Here is a 21,173-nt window from a genome sequence, read left to right as displayed (position 1 = left end):
ACTGAATTGGGAACAAAGCTTAAGGCAGCTGCTTGTTACGTATACACAATATCTGTCTGGATATAAAACATGAAAAGTCTAAAAATTAGCGAAGGCAACACGTTGACAAGTGAGTGACATCCACATCTAGTCTTACGTTGGAATCTGAAGGTTCAACTTGCTTACTAAAATAAGTATTAGGGTAGAGCGATTTTATTTTTGTTTTTTTATTTTCGGATTGGCATAGTAATAAAAAGTTGCGCTGTTTATAAACAAACAAAACTGTATAGTTAAAATTTTTAAATAATTTCATTTTGATGAGCCCCAAGCCCTCTGAATGCTTTAAAAGAGTACTTTTTGACCTTTAAATTAACTGGGGAAAAATAAAGTTCAAAATGAATATCAAAAAAATAAGTTACTTGACTTATAGTCTAAGAGCCGGCAGCATATTTTGGCAGTTTTGATATAACCGAAATTCGAGTGTGCACATATCTAGATATGCACCACAGTATGTCAACGGAACAAGTCTGGCAGTGATCTTTTTCAGCTTTCCCTTGCCAGACGCATCCAAAGTGCAGCAAAAAATCAATTTTTGGCGTTTTGGTATAACCGAATAAATGATACACCAAAAAATCATAAAAAATCCCCTGATTTCGAATCTGTGGGTACCGCAAGTTTCTTTTTCAGCTTTCCCCCCGCCAGACCGCTTTAAAGCATTTTTAAGTGCATTTTTCTAATAAAAACCTTGATTACTTATTTTCTGTTAGGTATAACCGTATGATGGTAACAAATTAATATTCTATGTCTATTCCAGGTCTAGAAAATATAATTTTTAGCCAGATATTTTTCAGCCTTCCCTCTGCCAGACGCCCTTAAAGGTTTCCCAAATAGGTTTTTCCATAGAAAAAACACCTAGTTTCTGTTTTTTTCTTATAAAATTGAAATAATATTTTTTTGTTTAGAGTAACCATATGATGGCCAAATATTAACTTTCTCTGCCTTTTACTGATTTAGAAAATGTAAGTTTAAGCCAGTTTTGTTTCAGCCTACCCTCTGCCAGACGCCCGAAAAGGTATTTCAATAGTACGGGAAAGTTAGATTTTGCTATATGGGGCATGAGGGTCTGGGAAAAAATCCGAAATGCATTTTGACTTCAGGGCTCGAAAGGCATAAAGACACGAGTCGTAAACCAAATTTTGTTCAATCGCACTTAGAGTCATTTGGCCGCCATTTTTTTTAATACAAATTTTAGTTTTTCACATAACTCGCGTATTTTTGAACCTACAAAAAAAAAAACAATGTATGACAAACTTGAAATAATTTAATTTTCTACAATATATGTTAAGTAACATTTTTCGATTATCCCTTTGGTTTAAAAGTTAGGGTGTTTTTTTTTTTAAACACGTCAAAAAGTGATTTTCTTATTTTTGTCATATCTCTTTTACTTGAGCGTTTTTTAAAAAATTTGTTCGTTGTAAAAGTTGTAGATCTTTTAATTACCTTCATTTGTTACAATATTGGTTTTTCGATTTGACAGACCGTTTTCGATCTGTAGGCAAAAAACTTCAAAAAATTGCAATTTTTTGTATAGGGACAAACAAAATATGATTCTTGGTGCGGTTGTACAAAATGTGGTTTTAGACTCTTTCGATCCCTGGGTTTGTGCTCTTTTAATCCCTAAAGTCAAAATGCATTTCGGATTTTTTCCCAGACCCTCATGCCCCATATAGCAAAATCTAACTTTCCCGTACTATTGAAATACCTTTTCGGGCGTCTGGCAGAGGGTAGGCTGAAACAAAACTGGCTTAAACTTACATTTTCTAAATCAGTAAAAGGCAGAGAAAGTTAATATTTGGCCATCATATGGTTACTCTAAACAAAAAAATATTATTTCAATTTTATAAGAAAAAAACAGAAACTAGGTGTTTTTTCTATGGAAAAACCTATTTGGGAAACCTTTAAGGGCGTCTGGCAGAGGGAAGGCTGAAAAATATCTGGCTTAAACTTATATTTTCTAAACCAGGAATAGACATAGAATTTTAATTTGTTACCATCATACGGTTATACCCAACAGAAAATAAGCTATTAGGTTTTTAATTAGAAAAATGCATTTCAAAATGCTTCAAAGCGGTCTGGCGGGGCGAAAGCTAAAAAAAAACTTCTGGTACCCACATTTTTAAAAACAGGGGATTTTTTATGATTTTTTGGTGTATCATTTATTGGGGTACCTAGTAAAACGCCAAAAGTTGATTTTTTACTGCACTTTGGATGCGTCTGGCAGAGGGAAGGCTGAAAAATATCTGGCTAAAAATTATATTTTCTAGACCTGGAATAGACATAGAATATTAATTTGTTACCATCATACGGTTATACCTAACAGAAAATAAGTAATCAAGGTTTTTATTAGAAAAATGCACTTAAAAATGCTTTAAAGCGGTCTGGCGGGGGGAAAGCTGAAAAAGAAACTTGCGGTACCCACAGATTCGAAATCAGGGGATTTTTTATGATTTTTTGGTGTATCATTTATTCGGTTATACCAAAACGCCAAAAATTGATTTTTTGCTGCACTTTGGATGCGTCTGGCAAGGGAAAGCTGAAAAAGATCACTGCCAGACTTGTTCCGTTGACATACTGTGGTGCATATCTAGATATGTGCACACTCAAATTTCGGTTATATCAAAACTGCCAAAATATGCTGTCGGCTCTCGGTCTATTACGAAAAGTATGAACATCGAAATTTAAGAATTCTAGATTTTCGACTAACCGCACCTTTGTTAAGATTTTTGATTGAAATCTCAATTAAAAGTGAAGTGAAACATATTTTTTTAGATGATTCAAACTCAGTTAAATATGAATTTAAAAGAAAATTTATATTGAACTTAATTTTTCTTAAAGGTCAAAAAGTCCAAAAATTTTAAGTATATATAAACAGCACAACTTTTTATTACTATGCCAATTCGAAAATAAAATCACTCCATCCTAATAAGTATCTCGCTTTTGAAATTCAGGCTTAAAAAAAAAAGCTGGTGGGTCATTCCGTAATTTTGAAAACGATAATCGAATCGATGATAATCGTTTTACAGTTTGAGAATCTTCAAAGCTATTTTAAGTGAATTCTGATTCAATATTTCCTAAATAGTTTATATAAATAAAAGTTTTCGTATCCTTAGAAGTCGTGTTAGTCTAGGTGATTTAGTAAACTACTCAAAACAAAATAGGGCCCACCCAAGATTCATCTTGTATTTTGCCTAAAAAATACTTATTTGGTGAACATTATCGAAGCGAAGCATTTTTTTGTAGAGTTTGCATGTGTATGAATCCATATCAATGCTTTGAACAATAATTTTACCGTTACCTCCAAGTGAATAGGCAAAAAAAGCCCAACGCTCGGAAAAAACAATCAATGCAAAAATTTATTGCATTTCTTTTCTCAGTCCGATTCCAGCGTTGTTGCAAAGTGTTGCTTTGTTTAATTGTTGTTTCTTATTTTTTGTGATTAAACGTGATTATCATGCCCGTTTCTAGACGTCATTTGGATACTGAAAACGCAATTAGAGCGGTAAATATGCTGGAGCAAGGAGTGTCCCAAAGGGCTGTTGCAAGTCGTATCGGTGTCTCGCGGCGTGCTATCCGAAATGTGTGGGAACGCTTCCAGGAAACCGGGAGTGTAGCAAGGAGACCTGGAGCAGGAAGAATTCGAGCCACAACTCATCAAGAAGACCGGTACATTCGAATAACTGCACGGCGAGAGCGTACTGTAACCGCCCGGACCTTACAAACTCAACTGCGGCAGTCAACTGGTACTCAAGTCAGTGATCAAACCATTCGAAATCGACTCCATGAAGATAATCAACGATCCAGAGTGCGTGCAATTCGGGCGAAACTTACACCGGCCCATCGGGCAGTGCGATTAAGGTACGCCCGTGAGCATTCAAATTGGACCATGGACAACTGGAGGTCTGTACTCTTTACAGACGAATGCAAGATCAAGTTTTTTAATGATGATAAACGAGTACGCGTATGGAGAAGCCCAGGTGAACGTTTTAGCGAACCGTGTATTCACGGAAGTGACCGATTTGGAGGGCCCAGTGTTATGGTATGGGCTGGAATAAGTTTGCTAGGCAGAACAGAGCTGATAATTTTGGATGAGGGCACCGTTACCGCCGCCAGTTACATTGAGATGGTAATACGACCTGCTGTGATCCCATTTTCACAAAGAGTTGGCGACGGGTTTGTTCTTATGCAAGACAATGCTCGCCCACATACGGCCCGTATCACCCAAGCAGCTCTTTCTGACGCCAATATTTCACTTTTGCCGTGGCCAGCAAAAAGCCCAGATCTCAATCCCATTGAGCATTTATGGGACCAGTTAAAAAGAAGCCTCAAAGAAAACCACAGCAGCGTCAACACTAAACAGGAGCTCATAAACGCGTTAAAAGCCTGTTGGGAGCGCATACCCGAACAAAACGTGAAGCATCTTATCGAGAGCGTACCAGATAGGCTTATACAGTGCATACGGAGTAGAGGAGGCCCTACTCGCTACTAAGCAAAAGAAATCAACACTAAATCATAACAACAAATAATGAAATGTAAATTTTTCTGTTTCTTTATTTTTTTGTAATTTTACCTATAAAATGTTTTTTCTGTGTAATTTGATTAAAGAATTTTTTTCAGTGTTAAAAATGTGTACATTATTATTTAATACGACGCTTTAACATAATTACCAAAAAAAAAAAATATAAACACTAATATTTTTCAGATGAGGCACAAAAAACCAAGTAGGCCCTATTTTGTTTTGAGTAGTTTAGTTGCCTCTTACCCGGGTGTCCGAGGATCGATTCCCGAAATTGGAATTGTGTTTTTTTTTATTTTCTCAATAATCGTAATCGTCAATAATCGTCAATAAATAAACGATAGCTAAATAGCTCTTGTTTTTGGAGAATTTATTCGTTTTTGGATGCAATATTTGATTTTTTAAAAGTGTTTATTAATTTATTCCAATCACCGATTAATTTGCAAACTCCACAAAAAAAAATATTAATGATTAATTTCTAGAAATAACCATAATGTTAGAGTAAATTATTTTAATATGTGTAACAAAACACCTTACGCATTTTCCAAAATTGTATTCAATGTATAAGAATTTGTAAGTTTTGACTTTTGGGACATTAAAAAAATTCATATTGGTTCAGCAATAGCAAAATTTTTTTGACGTTTAAACGCACTCATTTTGGAAAATGAAAATTTTGTATAGGTACGATACGAATAAGAAGGCAACTTAGAGACAAATCAAATCCTTTGTCTCTTCCAACGCATATTAAGTGTACATGACCATTTTGATAATAATTCTCACAGATTTTTTCAAAACTTTCGCCTATCCAAAGAAGTGTCGTTTTAGAAACTATTTATTTAAACAACGGCCACCGTTCAACATACATTCCGCCTATAAAACGAATAGTGTTTCGATACACATTAAAATAATTTACTCTAATATTATGGTTATTTGTAGAAATTAATCATTATTTTTTTGTTTGTTTGTGGAGTTTGCAATTTAATCGCAGATTAGAATAAATTCCTAAACACTTTTATAAAATCAAATATTGCACCCAAAAACGAATAAATTCTCCAAAAACGAGACCTATTTAGCTATCGTTTAGTTATTGACGATTATTGAGAAAATAAAGAAAAAAAAAACAATTTCAATTTCACGAATCGAACCTCGGACACCCGAGTAAGAGGTAACTACTAAATCACCTAGACTAACACGACTTCTAAGGATACGAAAACTTTTATTTATATAAACTATTTTAGGAAATATTGAATCAGAATTCACTTAAAATAGCTTTGAAGATTCTCAAACTGTAAAACGATTATCATCGATTCGATTTATCGTTTTCAAAATTACGGAATGGCCCCCCTGATTTTAAATCGCACTTAACCTTCCGAAGGCAAGTGGGGTTACCCATCACCTTACCTCTTGAGAAAGGGTATATTCTTTTGGTTCTGTTTTTGTAATTTTCTATCGAAAGGTCTAGAACTGAATTATATTGAAGTCAGTTAGTTAATTTGTCTAAATGTTGTTGAAAGTTTTTATTTTTTATTTCATCAACAAAATAATAATTATGTACAATGATGATGTTATTCACGTAGAAAAAAAGCCTTGCCTTCGGAAGGTTAATATTCATACATGAACCTATTCTCAACTTACTTTTATGAGGATTTTTAATATAATTCATAAAATAAAATTGGTTCTTATGTTCATGATTGCTGACAAATCAGTGCATCAGAAAATTCTTAAAATCATTTGGGATTTCCAGCAATGAATCTGATGTTTCATTTGCAATGCTATGTAGATTTTTTAATAAGTTCAAAGGGTTTCTTAGAACAACCCCTTTGGATTAAATAAAAACACATACATACTCTACTCCTATAGAGATCATATATTGCTTGTATAATAAATCCTTGTAACATTCTCCGATTTCAACTGATTTCTGCACATTTTTTTATACAAAGTCTTACAAAAAACCTGTAAAAACCACACTTTATCATCTAGAACCATTAAAAGTTATTTCTGCACCGCATTTCATAGTCAATAATTCACATGTGTAAAAACTGCTTATGGTAATAAATGACGTCACTTATTCAATGTCCAATTGGTTAAGGGGTTGAACTATCAACCAGTACTATAAATTACTTCTAGACACTATTACTACAGAGGTATTCTTTTTCATCTATCTCTTGGGACTCAACCCAGTTTACCTTTTGATCCGCCTTTGATTCAACGACTAAAAATCCTTTCATTTAAGGGTTGAAAATTCAATTTGTTTCATTCTTTTTTTTATTTTTTGTAACTTAGGCACTCAAAAATAATGTCCACAAAGAAAGGTATAGAAAAGACAAGAAAAAAAAATATAAACCTAAAAACAATCGATAAACCACAAAAAAAAGGATTCACTCTTCTCTAGGGACTTGTTTGATGATAGTATTACATTGACAATATTTGACATCATTGAAATTGGGTATGTTACCTTTAAGTGGACGATATTCAAACAAAATTTGGAATTAACAACTTGTCCCAAATAGACTTAATACAACACAGACCGGAACTCGGAAAATTAGTTCAAGTATGTCAAAAATTCAAAATTAGAAATAGTTCTGAGATCATCATTAAAATTAGATCAAATTCATAAAAATCAACATGTTGCTCATAAGCCATCATCATCATAATAACACGACGACAAACAGAAAATACAAAAGTCATAAAAATAACCCACCTAATGGTTTGAATTTTTTTCTATAATAAATCATCTGTCTGAAAAATTAATTTGAATCTTAGAAAAAAAAAATTATATCCATGTTGCCATCATTTTCCATTCCAGCCTTCCGCTTTCACCATCATCTCTACCAAACGCTGTTGACACAGTCCCAATCGATTTTTCATCTTTCAAAATTAGAAATCAATCCCCCATACAGTAGCAGTAGCAGTCCCAGGCTATGTTATAAGCTAGGCGCAGCCTCTTGTTAAATTTTGTTTCCTTTGGAATCGCGGAGGAGGATCGTTCGAAATTGAACGACAAGTCAACGCATCAGTCTGACATCATTAGTCATTTTTAATGATTGAAGGATTTTTATACAGAAGACGAACATCCCTCATGTCGGGGCTAAATCATTACAAATGACCGCACGTACGTAAACATACTCGTACTATTTTTTTTTTTCGATTTGAGCAAAAATAACTCAAAGTCGAAGAAGCCCACTTTCAAAATACATACTATACTCGTTTGTGTGTAAATGTTTGTATAAATGGACTGCTGCATCCTGTGCCTCAAGGACATTAAAGAACACCACTCAAGGCAGCCAGAGCGCATCACATGCTTCGAATTGGGTTTCTTGAATTAGAAAAAAACAAAGCATATCCTTGAGGTACCCGTACCTTCATCTTTTCTGTCAGAAAAAAGAAAAGGAATTAATATTAATTTTCACAGCCAGCAGAGCACACACACAGCGACAGCACACTATTATTTTTTTCCCTCATAATTTAATTTACCTTGAAAGAATAATTCCCTTTCTAGTTCGCATATTGGGATATGGAGTGTGTTTGTGTATATAAGGACAAATAATATATAAAATCATTGAAGAATAAAAAAAAAATTATCTATTTGCCAGAATGAGACATTCAGCTCATCCAATTTCCTATTTCCATAAATTTTAATTCTTTCTTAGTAAACACACGCCAGAGGATTCAGGAATCATAATATCATCAGCAGCACAAGCAGCAGGAGTCAGGACTTAGGAGAACAAAAAAAAAAAAAAAAAGGAGGACATTGTGCCAACAAAAGAGCATGCAGCGGATATGAATTATAAGACACGTGTCGAAGTTATCAATGGTAATGGTGGTACTTGAAGGGTGACAAAAACATAGAAAGAACAAAAATTTATCAAAAAGGTGAGAAAGTTTGCATTTCAGGTCAAATTGCCGATTTATAAGATGGATTGAGTGAAAATGTTAAATTTATCACTTTGGTATTTTTTTTTTCGAACATTTCCGAACCACGAAGTAGTAAATTAATTATATAAATTTTTTTGTTTCTAAATTGGATTTAAAATAAGTTTTCGAAGAATATAAGATCTATCACATCTGGTGTGTGTGATGGAAAACTCTGTAGGTATTTCTTTCCCAGCAAATCCAGATTTATGGAATAAGTGAGTTTAATTTATGAGTAGCGTACCTTAAATAACTGTCATTCCGGGAACGCTTGTTTTTATCTCGCTGTGTAAAATGAAATATTTTTGAGATTATATTAAAGTGACTAAGATTGTTGATCATAATATCGCCAAAATATAAAATTTTAATATAAATATATGTATACCTATAAAAAACAAAAATTTATTATTGTCGAAACATCATTTCAGAGAACACTTCATAGTAGAGTAACAAAAGCAAATTATTAGGGAAACCGGCCGAACAGCTCTGATTTTGACGATTTTTTTTTCAAACGTAGGTAATTATAGATTAAAAACTGCCGATGTTGCCGTATTGCTTTTTAAAATTAAAATTAAATTTTTTTTTAACAAAACCATTTTTTTTGCTTAAATTTCATAAAACAAATGATAGCAAAAGATTCTCTAGGTAATTTAAGGAAACAAATAAAAGGGAGTTAGGGACAATCTTCAATCGTTTAAGCGATAAATGCAATTTTCTCGCAATCTGACTTCAAACACAAAAAAAAATATTTTGAAAACAACGGCAACACCTACAATATTTTAAAATACATTTTTAAAAAGCCAGAAGCTCATTCTTATCTCCTAAATTTAAATCCACTAAATTTAATTAAGAGTTTTTGAAAAAATGGTCCTCAAACTAAGAATTAAAAAAAAAAATGTTATTAAAAAAAATTTAAAATGACTTTTTTCCAAACTTTTTTAATAAAATATGAAAAAAATTTTTGGCCATAAATATAATTATCAGTTGAATTCCGAAGCAGAAAAGGTAATATATACCACACTTTGAAAAAAAAAAAATTTAAATTACTTCAATTTCAATGGATTTTTTTGATAAAAACTGAATTTTTGCATTGATTTTCTCAAAGATTTTGGCAAATAAGAACTTTAAACTTTTGCTATTTAACTTTCAACAATAAGGGCTATGGAATAAATAAAAAATAACTTTATATATAAATGTTGATCTTTAAAACAAAAATAACTTAAATTTAAAAAAAAAAAGTTCATCGAAAATGAAATCCTTTTTAATTTTTTTCATTAACTGTAATACATATTGCCATTTCTTTTTATAATTTCAAATCATAATAAAAGTTTTATAATTACGAAAAAGTTTTAAAAACGACATGTTAAAATTTTGTCAATAATTTTTTTTTTTTTTAAACTGAGTTCAATTACCTACCATTCTTTTAAAAGCCGTTCATTCAATTAACTTAATTTTAATTTTCCAAATGTGACTAGGTTTCTAGCTTTTTAAAAATGTATTTATATTTAAATATTGTAGGTGTTGCCGTTGTGTTCAAATATTTTTTTTTTTGTGTTTGAAGTCAATTAATAAGAAAATTGCATCTATCGCTTGAAGATTGTCGCTCACTCCCATATATTTTTTCCTTGAATTTCCTAGACAATCTTTAAGCATCAATTAATTTATGAAATTTAAGAAAAAATTTTGAAAAAAAAATTTGTTTGTTCACAAAAATCTTCAATTAAATTTAAAAATCAAAACGGCAACACCGGCAATTTTTAATCTATAGATCTTAACGTATTTTTAATTACCGAAAAAAGATCATCAAAATCTAAGCTGTTCGGCCGGGTTCCCTAATATTGCCAATTTTTTAGCTTTAGTTACTCCACTATCAGAAATAATAAATAACACTAGTTTACACTAGTTTGGATACCAAGTGCCGTTATACTTTTCGTATAGATTTGAGCCCAGGAAACTCGAAAATCTTATATAAAAAAATATTTTTGGATAGGTTTTCGAGATATGATTTTTCAAAGTTTTTTGTTTTTTGTCGTTTTTTTTCAGCATATTTAGTTTTCGGGTCGAAAAAATCTTTTTTTCGATTTTTTAATAGGCATTATGTTCTACCATATAAGCATAGTATATGGTATTTTTTTCCGATTTTAATATTAAAATTAAGGGGTCGCTACCATTCACTAAAGATTTAAGTAAAAATAAAAAGATCAATTTCAACAAATTTTTTTTTGTTACAATACAAAGTACGCTTAAGACCCGATTTTTCAATCTTCTAATAAACAGTCAGTTAACTGTCTGTCGAATAAAGATATTAGGCTCATAAACAATCAGATAAAATCATTGAATTTTTCAATTAAGAAAGATCACTCAGTTAGCTATTTTACAAAATGACACAAAACAAAATTTCAAATTCAAAAATATTCAAAATTAAACTTCATTTTTATTTCGCTGCATTTTTATCAAAATTTCTTTCAAAATAGTTAAAGATTTAATAAAAAGTACTTAATTCTGATTAGATACAAATTTTAAAATTTTCTGAGAAAAAAAAACAAAATTTGGTGTATTTTTCAAAACTTTGAATTGTGGTAGCGACCCCTAGAACGTGTTTAAACTGGACCAAATTTTACCCAATTTATATTTAAGGCAGGAAGAACAAAATGAAAGGGTGTCCCATTAAAATTTCGAAAATTGATTTTTAAGCTGGTCAAATAAGCAACAAACACTGGAATAACTTTTTTGGGTGGAAAAAAAAAATAGTGGGATTGAGTGTCCATTTTGGCTGTAAACCAGTGTAATTAAGTATAACTACTGACATCATTGTGTCTATTTTTGGATTATCCTATTAACGCATAAGTAGTTGGAAAATAAAATTTTATTAAATAAAAACTACCTACAAATTTAAAACAAACCATTTTTATGGACTGCTATTTCTGAGATGGAAAAAAACCGGATTATTTGTATAACTATAAAGAATATTTGAGCATGAATTTTTATCATAAAACAAAGTAGATTTTGTTTAATAATTCGGACCTCAAAATTTCCCACCATGATTTTGACCCTTTAGAATGATACTTTCAATTTCAATGCTTTCCAAGAAGTGACTGAACTGCTGGGTGACCGACCAGAAAAAAATTGGTGTGTATTTCTGACCGGACCTATCAATATTTTTCTTTATGTATTTTTACGCGCTGAATCTGAATCTGAAGTCAGTTTTGCCCTGACATCCTTAAATTTTGAGTATATGGTAAAAACATTAAAATCGCCATAAGATCCGGCGGTTTCTTGCATTTTACTCAAAATTTTGACGATGTTTGTGGATTGTCCCAAAAAGCTATAACTACCTAACTGAATAAATACAATATTGACTCAGCCGCACAACTAAAGATTGGTGGGGAATAGCGAAGACGTAGGCATCAATGATTCAAAAACCATGGGATAGCTTGGATGCCAGTAAGTTCATGATTTGGCTAAAGAATATTAAACGGAAACAAGCGGGATAAGTCACTTCACTTATATTTTCCCTAGGGAACGTCGCTAAGGGACATTGTCTAGGGGGAAATTTCATTTTGGGACATGTACCTATCCTTGGTATGTTAATTTCACTAGGGGACATGTTGCCCAAAAACATAGGTATGCCAAAATAGGACATTTCGCTAAAAGAAATTCCACCGGACCATTTATAGATGAAAAATTTTGAAGTGAAAACTTCTTTAGTATCGTAGTGATTTGAAACAAGATGAAACGAAAAAGCGACACGAAAAATCAATTGATCATAACTTTTTTGTTTTAATAGATAGATGAATGAAATTTATACAGTAGATAGGTAATTGAATAAATTATAATTGTGCAAATTTTAATTAATTTCATATTCAAAATTCTGAGATAACGGTGAAAAGATGTTCTTTTTCTAAACACATTATATCTTTTGATCTAGAGCACATAACAAATTTATTTAACTTTAATACGCATGCTGATAATATTACCTTTCATTTAATATATCACACATAATGGTAGGTACTCTACAAGTTATATAATCTTTAATTGAAAAACTTGAAAAATACCTCAAAACACCTGTGAAGAGTTGTTGCCGATAACCAGCCAGCAGTAGAGGAAGTACCGTAATCTCAGTTTGAAATTTTGACATGGTTGGCTTTAAAAAATTCTTATTTTTTTTATAGGCATGGTAGAAATATGATTGAAACGTCATATAAAAGGTGAAATAATAATGATATAAAATATATTGTCATTTAAAAAATTGATTTAATGGCGTTAGAAGAGAAAAGAGATTGATTGTTTTGCTTTTTTATGAAAACTAATTGGGTTCTAGCTTTTTCTAGATGTTGTTAAGACATGGTCGATATAAATATTTTGAGCTGAAACAATTAGCTTTCAGATGGTATAAAATTAATTGTAGGTTGTCATATAAAAAAAGTGATGGAATAAAAAAAAAGTTATATTTTTTCGATTTTTTTTTGCAAGAAAAATGATTTTTAATTTTTCACTTCAACCACGTGTGAATTACAGACGTGATTTTTTTTTTTTACTTAAATGAATATTCTTGGGAGGTCTGTCGATATGATCATGACGGTTTCTAAAAAAATAAATAAATTATAATATCCTAGAATTTTCTTTAAAATGAAGATATTAATTCAAAAAAGTAAGGCAGTTCTATTGATATATTTTTAGTTTCCAGAAATGTCACTTGATACAATCTGCTAAGGAAGGGTTTGTATTTTAAATTGTTTATTGTGCAAATTTGTGTTTGTAGTTATTTTCGTGCTAGAAAAAGGACAGTTTTCCAGAAAAACAATAATTTTAAACTAGAAAACAAGAAAAATCTTAATAATATTGATAGCTTCTTACCTTTGTGGTGCAACAATTTTAATCCACGTTTTAAATGATGATGTTATTATTTATAAAGAACCTATTTTTGAGCCGAAGATTACATGTCCAAAATCTTTTAAGAAAGTTTTGATTTTCAGTTTTTTTTTTTTATTTTGATTTGACAATAACTTTAAAATAAAAACGATAAAAACGAAACTTGTAAGAGCAAGTGTGTGAGGATGTGACGTAATTTTTTTTTTTAATACAGAATAAATATGAACATTTATGCATTTAGACCAATAGCAACAATAGTAATTATTTTTAAATAAAATGTAGGTATAAATACAAATCTTAATTGAATGCCACCATTTTACTGACCCATATCTTCCATTAAAAAAAAAGTAGAGAAGTTCACTTAAAAGCTAATAAAAACAACAACTGCAAAAGAAATTCAATTTTACATTCCATTTAGCCTTAAGTATTTTGGTAATTATTAGTATGGGTGTTTTTCAAGTCAAATCTACGCACGAAATCTTTAGTCAGAAAAAAAAAAATAAATCTTTAATTTTTTTTTGTTTTTTTCGCTCGTTAAACTTTTGCTAATTAATAGTTTGGTCTTTTTGCGTTTGGTTTTGCAACAATGTTGCAATCGTAAAAGTGCAAAAACTACGTCTAAACGTGATGTTTTTCGGTGAGGATCATAAAACAGTTTATAGCTTTCATTTGAAGAGGCAATTTAGGCTACAGTGTGGTATGATTTAAGTTACGAAATGACACTGTAAGTTTTAAGAATTTAATTATGATGAAGGAACAGCTGAAAATAAGATAATTTTTGTTAAATAAAAAAAAAATATTTTTAATATTTTTAATATTAGAAGTTTTTCTTTAAAAGAATTTATTAGGTATTATTCTTAAAAATCTGCGAAATATTCTTCAAACTTATTTAAATTCGAGTGGACCATCGGGACGTTTGGATATTTGTCGAAATTACTAGTATCTTCCAGATCGGTTGTGGTAGGAATGTAAGGGGCTTCAACTTCTTGATTATACAAAGCACACCAATCCATGGATTTAAACCAATTATGCCTCTTGATGTCCTTATTTCCATTCATCATGTTACCAAACCTTAAAAAAAAAAACCATTAAAAGCTGAGAAAATGGGAGGTTTCTGTTTTCTTACCTCTTCGAAAGATCAACTTGTAGAAGATTGCCAACCAAATCTCTAAGATCCTTACTAAAATATGATGGCATCTTATAATCGCAATCACAGATTTTGGCATACATTTTCATGGGATCCTTGTTATAATGTGAAAATGGTGACTTTCCGCTAACGAATTCATAAATAAGGATGCCAAAGGCCCACCAGTCTACACTACATCCGTAAGGTTTGGCCTGAATAATTTCTGGAGCAAGATACTCAGGAGTTCCACAAAGTGTCATTGTTCTGTCCAATACTCTTTTGGCAAATCCAAAATCGGTTATACGAATGTATCCTTTATGGTCTAGAAGAATATTTTCAGGCTTTAAATCTCTATAAAGAAGTTGTAATGTATGCAAGTACTCAAGACCAAGAAATACTTGAGCACCGTAGAATTTTGCTTGTTTTTCATTGAACTTTTTTAGTCTGTCAGAAGAAATTCACTAGTTTCAAAATTTCATTTTGATTTTTAAAAAATTTACTTTCGATGAAATGAAAAAAGTTCTCCACCATTAATATATGGCATTGCCAAATAAATATAATCATTATCCTTTCTAGCAAATTCCAATGTCATCAAGACTGGAAAATTGATTGACTGTAAGACACGTTTTTCTTGATGAACATGTTTAACTTGTTTATGCTTGACAATGTACTCTTTGAGCATGACTTTGACGGCTACATACTTGCCCGTAGCAGGGGCTTTACAGAGTTTCTATAATTTTAAGTAAGAAGAAACCTTAGTATTGAGTTAAGTTCTTAACAAAAAGCTTACCACTCGCCCAAAAGAACCAACTCCCAAAACTGCTATTTGTTCATGATCATCTAATCCACCCATTATTGAAAGATTATTGTGTTCCCATTTGGTAAGAAATTCTTTTTTCATGTTATCCAAATAATCATCGTAGCTTTTATCCTTTTCACATATAAATGATGGAGACGTTTCTGTCAGCATTTTTGAGAGCGTGATATTTCGAAAAAAATATATGTATGTAAAAACTTTCATGTGTCATTTGAATAAAATAAAATATTTTTTTTAAATTAAAAAAAATTAAATACAATTTTGGGAGTTATCAAGACCGTTTTTTTTTTTTACTTTTCGGTAAGATTCTCTGTGAGGAATAGGTTAGATAATGTTGAAGACTTCCATTTTCTTTTTGTTCTTCAAAACAATAAAGATGATTTATTGACCAATTTGGAGTTTATATTCGAATTAGTTTAGAAGATTAAAATCTTGTTTTCCTTTGCCTTTTCTGGTTCTTCAAAACAGTACTATAAAAAAACAGATTCTTCAGGAGTTTTGGTTGTGATCGAGCTAACCCTTTTGATTTTGGATTCATTAAAAATGTTCGATTGACTCAGGCTCTATCCAGAATCCATCAAGCATATCTTCATGGAGATTGGATTTTTTTAGTGAATCTGGATTGCCTGGGGTACTTCAAGCTCAAAACTACAATTTATTTATGTTTAAAGAGTATGGCCTGAAGAATGATGGTAGCATAGCTTGTACTTTCCACGTCCACGTGCACTGTGGCGTATACGTGCTCTATTTTGGAATTTAATTCCATTTTTTTTCGTAACTATTTCATCAAAGGTCTACCTCATATTTTAGTTTTAGAAAAACATTTATTGCTTAGTTTTGAAATTTTTTAGAATTTTTTTCAATACTATTGTCAGTCTTGAATTTATCTATCGATTAAAAAATAAATTGCACGACTGGGGTCGCACGTACTTGCTCTTATGCTTAAAGTAACTATAATGTTAAAGCTTTTCATTCAAGAAATTTAAAATTTGATATTTTGAAGAAATTTCATAAGTAGTAAAAAAATAAAATCTGTTTTTATAATTAATAAAATATAGTTTTAAATGATCTTTTACAAAAAAACGAAGTACCTATGCCATTTTGTTTCTTGTATAAGAAGGTATTTTTAGAAAAAAATTTTCGAAAATCGTAGTAGCCGTTTTTTAAAAAAATAATTTTTTATAAATAAAAATTTTCTAACATTTTTCAAAAAAAAAAGTTGGTATGCCATTTTGAAGAAATAAATAATTTACACATAAAAACGAAATTTAAAGATTTTTCGTCAAACCGTTTTCAAAAAATTGATTTTTCGAAAAAAATTTTTGAAATATTTTTTAAAAATCCAAAAGTGTGTTTTTTTGAAAATTTTGTATAAAAATTTTCGTTGATAGCGGATAAGTCTTGTACGAGTTATTCATTAATTAAAAAAACCGTTCTATGACAGGTACCGTTAATAACGGTAAAAAAAGTATTTTTTTATTTCAAAACTTGGCTCTTATGTGTTATACTTCACACAAAAATTTTAATCAATATCGTTAGAGCCGTTTTTGAAAAACATTAACTTTTCTATTTCCGTTATATGGCAGGTACCGTTAGTTTTCGTCATAAAAATAAAATTCCAATTTCCCCTCTAGGGAATCACCCTACATACCAAGTTTGAAGAAGATCACTTCACTCGTTTAGGCTGCAGCTCCAGATAGAGACATACACACAGACAGACACACAAACAGACAGAATTGCCGGACCCACTTTTTTGGCATTCTCCATTATCGTAATGTCACGTAAAATTGTTATCTCGAGTTCGTTTTTTTTTACGAATCCTAAACTTGCCCTATAGTACCTACATATATCGCAAGTAAAAATTCAGCTCTTTACATTGTCGCGTTTAGAAAATATCCAATTTTTTGCAATTTTGTTTTACCCCTATTTACCCTATTAAATGACAAAATTTTTAAAAATCCTTCAAATGTTTTTAACTTTAGGTTATTATCTTTCAAATAAACTATAAAAGATATTTATACCTCTAATAGTTTATTTTTAATTTTGAATTGAAATTTTTGCGGCACTGCGAAAAATTTCAAGTGGAACGGGAGAAAATTGCGTCACTTTTTCTATTCTATCTCCTCCCCCCCCCCCCCCCCTCCCCCGTTTCGGCCAATTTTCTAAAAAAAAATATTTAAAATCAAAAAAATAATTAAAAAAGAATGGCAACACTTACAGTTATGAATGATACTTTTTTCGAAAGCTAAAATTATACACGAGCTTATATTATGCACGAGTGAATCCTTTTTGGGAATCACCAAAAACTACCAAGTTTGAACCAAATTGCATTACTCGCTTAGGCTGTTTGCAATATTGCGAGAAAACGAAGTTTCCGTCATTATACAAAAACTGCTTGTTTTTAGTTTTGAGTTACTATAGATACGTAAAAAAAAGTTCAGAGCACATTTGCTGAGTTAGAATCCGAAGTCAAAAAAATTCTATCACATCAGGATTTTGAGATATGTATTTTTTTTTTTTGGGTTCGGATTCAAAATCAGCACAATAAAGTCCATTAGAATTGTATACTTTTGTTCTAGGGAGAAAGATTAGATTAAGATTAAGAGTATTTATTTGGCCTCCAACACTAAAAGGTTTTTAGGCCCTGATTCATTTAAGTAATTACATTTCACTTAATGCTAATTCTTACAATTATATTTATAAAGGAAACATTTTTATTTTTCATTTAAAACTCAAAAAAAAGAAGTAATAATATGTAGGTACATAATATTTGTCATTTTTTAATTTAATATTTCTGTTTTTTTTTTTTTTTTTTTTTTTTTTTATGTAACTAAATGAATTATTAAATAAGGATGAGTGTATCTGTAAATAATAACCATAAACAAATTAATACAAATTCAATATTATTAAACAATCGTAATTTAAAAACAAAACAATTCAGAAATTAAAGATTATTATTATTATTATTTTTTTTTTTTTTTTTTTTTTTTTTTTTTTTTTTTTTGGTTCATGTATTAAATTTTTTCATATAATTGAATAGATTTCAAAAATTCTAAAATGTTCTCAATATCAATAGCTTTTTCTGAGCCAATAATATCAAAATTATTTATTTTAAATACTCTTCGTGAGTTTATGTAATGAGTACATTCCGAAAAAATATGTTTGATAGAAAGTATATTAGTACATAAACAATGTACTGGATCAGTTCTATTAATTAAAAAATTATGAGTGAGGTTGGTGTGCCCTATTCTTAATCTTGTCAATACGACTGAATCTCTTCTTTTAAGATTACATGTTGTAAACCATTCTTCAGTTGTGGCTTTCAAGGACCGAAGTTTGTTTGTAAGGGGAACGTCTTGCCATTTGTGTTTCCATTTATCGTGTATAGTAAATTTAATTTTTTCCTTTAAGTCTGTATAGAAAAACAAAAAGGATTCATCTAAAGGTTCAAATATTGACTGTTTTGCTAGTTCATCTGCTCTTTGATTATAACCAATATTCATATGGCTGGGAACCCAAAAAAGTACGAAGTTTTTAGGGGATTGGTATATAAGTTCTTTTATTTTGTAAGCGATTGGATGACTGCTATATATTTTTTTTAGAATTTGAATAGAACTTAATGAATCCGTACAGATTAAGAAATTTGAATATCTGGTTGAAACTGCGTAAGCTATCGCATTTTGGATTGCGTATAGTTCTGCTGTGCAAATGCTTGAAAACTTTTGTAAGTGGAATTTTCTTTCAATTGAGTTGTGCTTGAATGCACAGCCCGTTTCAGAATTTATAACGGATCCATCTGTAAAAATCTGTTCATAATCGCGATATTTTAAACTACACCTTTCTTGAAAAGAAGCCATGTATTGTATAGGAAGTGTTTCCTTTTTTTTTAAATTTGAAAGAACTGTGTCTATTTTAAAGGAGGTGGAAAGCCAAGGAGGGGAAATCTGGGTTTTTTCCTTACTGAAGATAATATTTTGGGTAATGTTTTCCTGATAACTACATTTAAGTCGGACATATGCTGGCTGGTAATTTAGTGGCCGTGTCTTAAGTTTAGTGAACATTTGCTCATTTTGAATTTTTTCAGCTAAAGGATGACTCTTAAAAGAGCTTATTTTAGCATAGCAAAAAAGTTCTTGCTCCAGTCTTCTACATTCCAATGGGTGTTGTCCTGCAGCCACCATTACACTATCAATTGGACTGGTTCGAAAAGCACCTATACTAATTCTAACACCAGCATTATGAACAGAGTCGAGTGATTGGAGTAATGATTTTCGTGCAGAAAGATATAAAATGCTCCCGTAGTCTATGATTGGTAAAACGATCATATTATGTAATCTAAGTAACAGCTTTCTGTCGGACCCATAATTTGTGTTAGCAAGAAGTTTCAAAAGATTTAGACTTTTCGATGCTTTAGATTTTTTTTCTTTGATATGTTCAGTCCATTTCAATTTTTTGTCAAAAGTCATTCCTAAGAACTTATATGAGTCAACAAACCTTAACATAGTTTCACTCAGGTATAAATTAGGTGGTGTTATAATGTTTCGCTTTCTGGAAAAAAGCATTCCAACAGTTTTTTCCTGTGAAAAACTAAAACCTTTTTGATCACACCAATTTTTCAATTTATTAAGACATGCTTGTAATTTAATTGTTAAAGTATTTATGTTTTTAGACGAGCTAAAAACGACCAAGTCATCGGCATACATAGCAATTTTGATCTTCCACTTGCGAAAGGATACTATTTACAGCAATCAGGAACAGTGTCACACTTATGACTGATCCTTGAGGTATGCCATTTTCGAGTATATTTTCATTTGAAAAACAATCGCCGATAACAACTTGGAATGATCTTTCTGTGAGGAAATTATTTATAAATTTTACTAAATTCCCTCTTAGTCCCATTTGCATCAATTCATTGATAATATTTCTCCTCCATACGGTCTCGTAAGCCTTTTTCATGTCAAAGAATATAGCTATGAGAAATTTTCTAGCTGCGAAAGCCTCCATAACTTCAGATTCTAAATACAAAAGGTTATCGATTGTGCTTCTATGTTTACGGAATCCAGATTGAAAATTATTAATTACAGAATTACTTTCAAGGAACCATTGAAGTCTTTTGTTTATGATTCTTTCTAAGACCTTGCAGAGGCAATTTGTTAGTGAAATGGGTCTATAGTTATTCGTATTAAGAGGATCTTTTCCTTGTTTGAGTATTGGTATTAATAACGCTTTTTTCCACATTTTTGGGAAAGTCCCAGTACTAAAAATTTTGTTGTAAAAATTGAGTAAACAGGAAAGGTCAAAAGTGTTCATATTTTTTATCATGTCATAATGAATCATGTCAGGGCCTGCAGAAGATCCCTTGCATTCTGAAATAGCGTTTTGAAGTTCTTGAAAAGAAAATGGTCGGTTACAAATATCTGATTGGTTTGAAGGGATATTCAAACTGACTGATTCGATATGAATTTTATGACTTAAAAAATCTGTACTGTAGTTTTGTGAATTAGAGTTTTCAGAGAAAATTTTCGAAAATTCTTCCGTAATGTCTTTCTTATTTGTTAATATTTGATTGTTGGATATAATAGATGTAATAGCTGTAGATTTTATTTTTCCGTTCATATTTCTTATTTTTCTAAAAACTTCTGAGGACGGTGTCCGGCTAGTTATTGTACTTATGTACTCCTCCCAAGATTTTTTTTTAAAAACACGAATCATTTGTCTTGCCTTATATTTAGCTGATATAAAGTTTTTGAAATCGGTTAGGTTTAGTGTTCTATTATAAACTCTGAGCAATTTTTTCCTTTTTTTTAAAATAATTTTAATTTCACTGTTCCACCAAGGAACCTTTTTGTTTGTAGGGGGGTGAGAAAGTGACAACGGGATAGACTTGTTAGCTG

At 30.8% G+C, this 21,173-nt stretch overlaps 1 protein-coding gene and 1 long non-coding RNA gene across 2 annotated transcripts in view; both read right to left on the bottom strand.

The window, feature by feature from the left end:
- Positions 1-13,366, bottom strand: part of LOC129914451 (uncharacterized) — a 66,254-nt gene extending 52,888 nt beyond the window's left edge. Inside the window, exon 1 of the long non-coding RNA XR_008772185.1 lies at positions 13,322-13,366. This is a non-coding gene — a long non-coding RNA (uncharacterized LOC129914451). The remainder of the gene's footprint in view (positions 1-13,321) is intronic.
- Positions 13,367-14,191: 825 nt separating this feature from the next.
- LOC129915890 (cAMP-dependent protein kinase catalytic subunit 2-like) lies at positions 14,192-15,507 on the bottom strand. The gene is made up of 4 exons (XM_055995589.1): positions 15,253-15,507; positions 14,963-15,192; positions 14,463-14,906; positions 14,192-14,407 (listed from the first exon to the last, which is right to left on the bottom strand). The coding sequence occupies exons 1-4, from the start codon at positions 15,481-15,483 to the stop codon at positions 14,194-14,196; spliced, it is 1,119 nt and encodes a 372-aa protein (XP_055851564.1). The 5' UTR covers positions 15,484-15,507; the 3' UTR covers positions 14,192-14,193.
- Positions 15,508-21,173: the final 5,666 nt, after the last annotated feature.

This window comes from Episyrphus balteatus, chromosome 3 (genome assembly GCF_945859705.1).
Source record: "Episyrphus balteatus chromosome 3, idEpiBalt1.1, whole genome shotgun sequence".
Classification (NCBI taxonomy): domain Eukaryota; kingdom Metazoa; phylum Arthropoda; class Insecta; order Diptera; family Syrphidae; genus Episyrphus; species Episyrphus balteatus.
The sequence above is the reverse complement of the archived record's forward strand: the minus strand, read 5'-3'. Positions and strand labels throughout refer to the sequence as shown.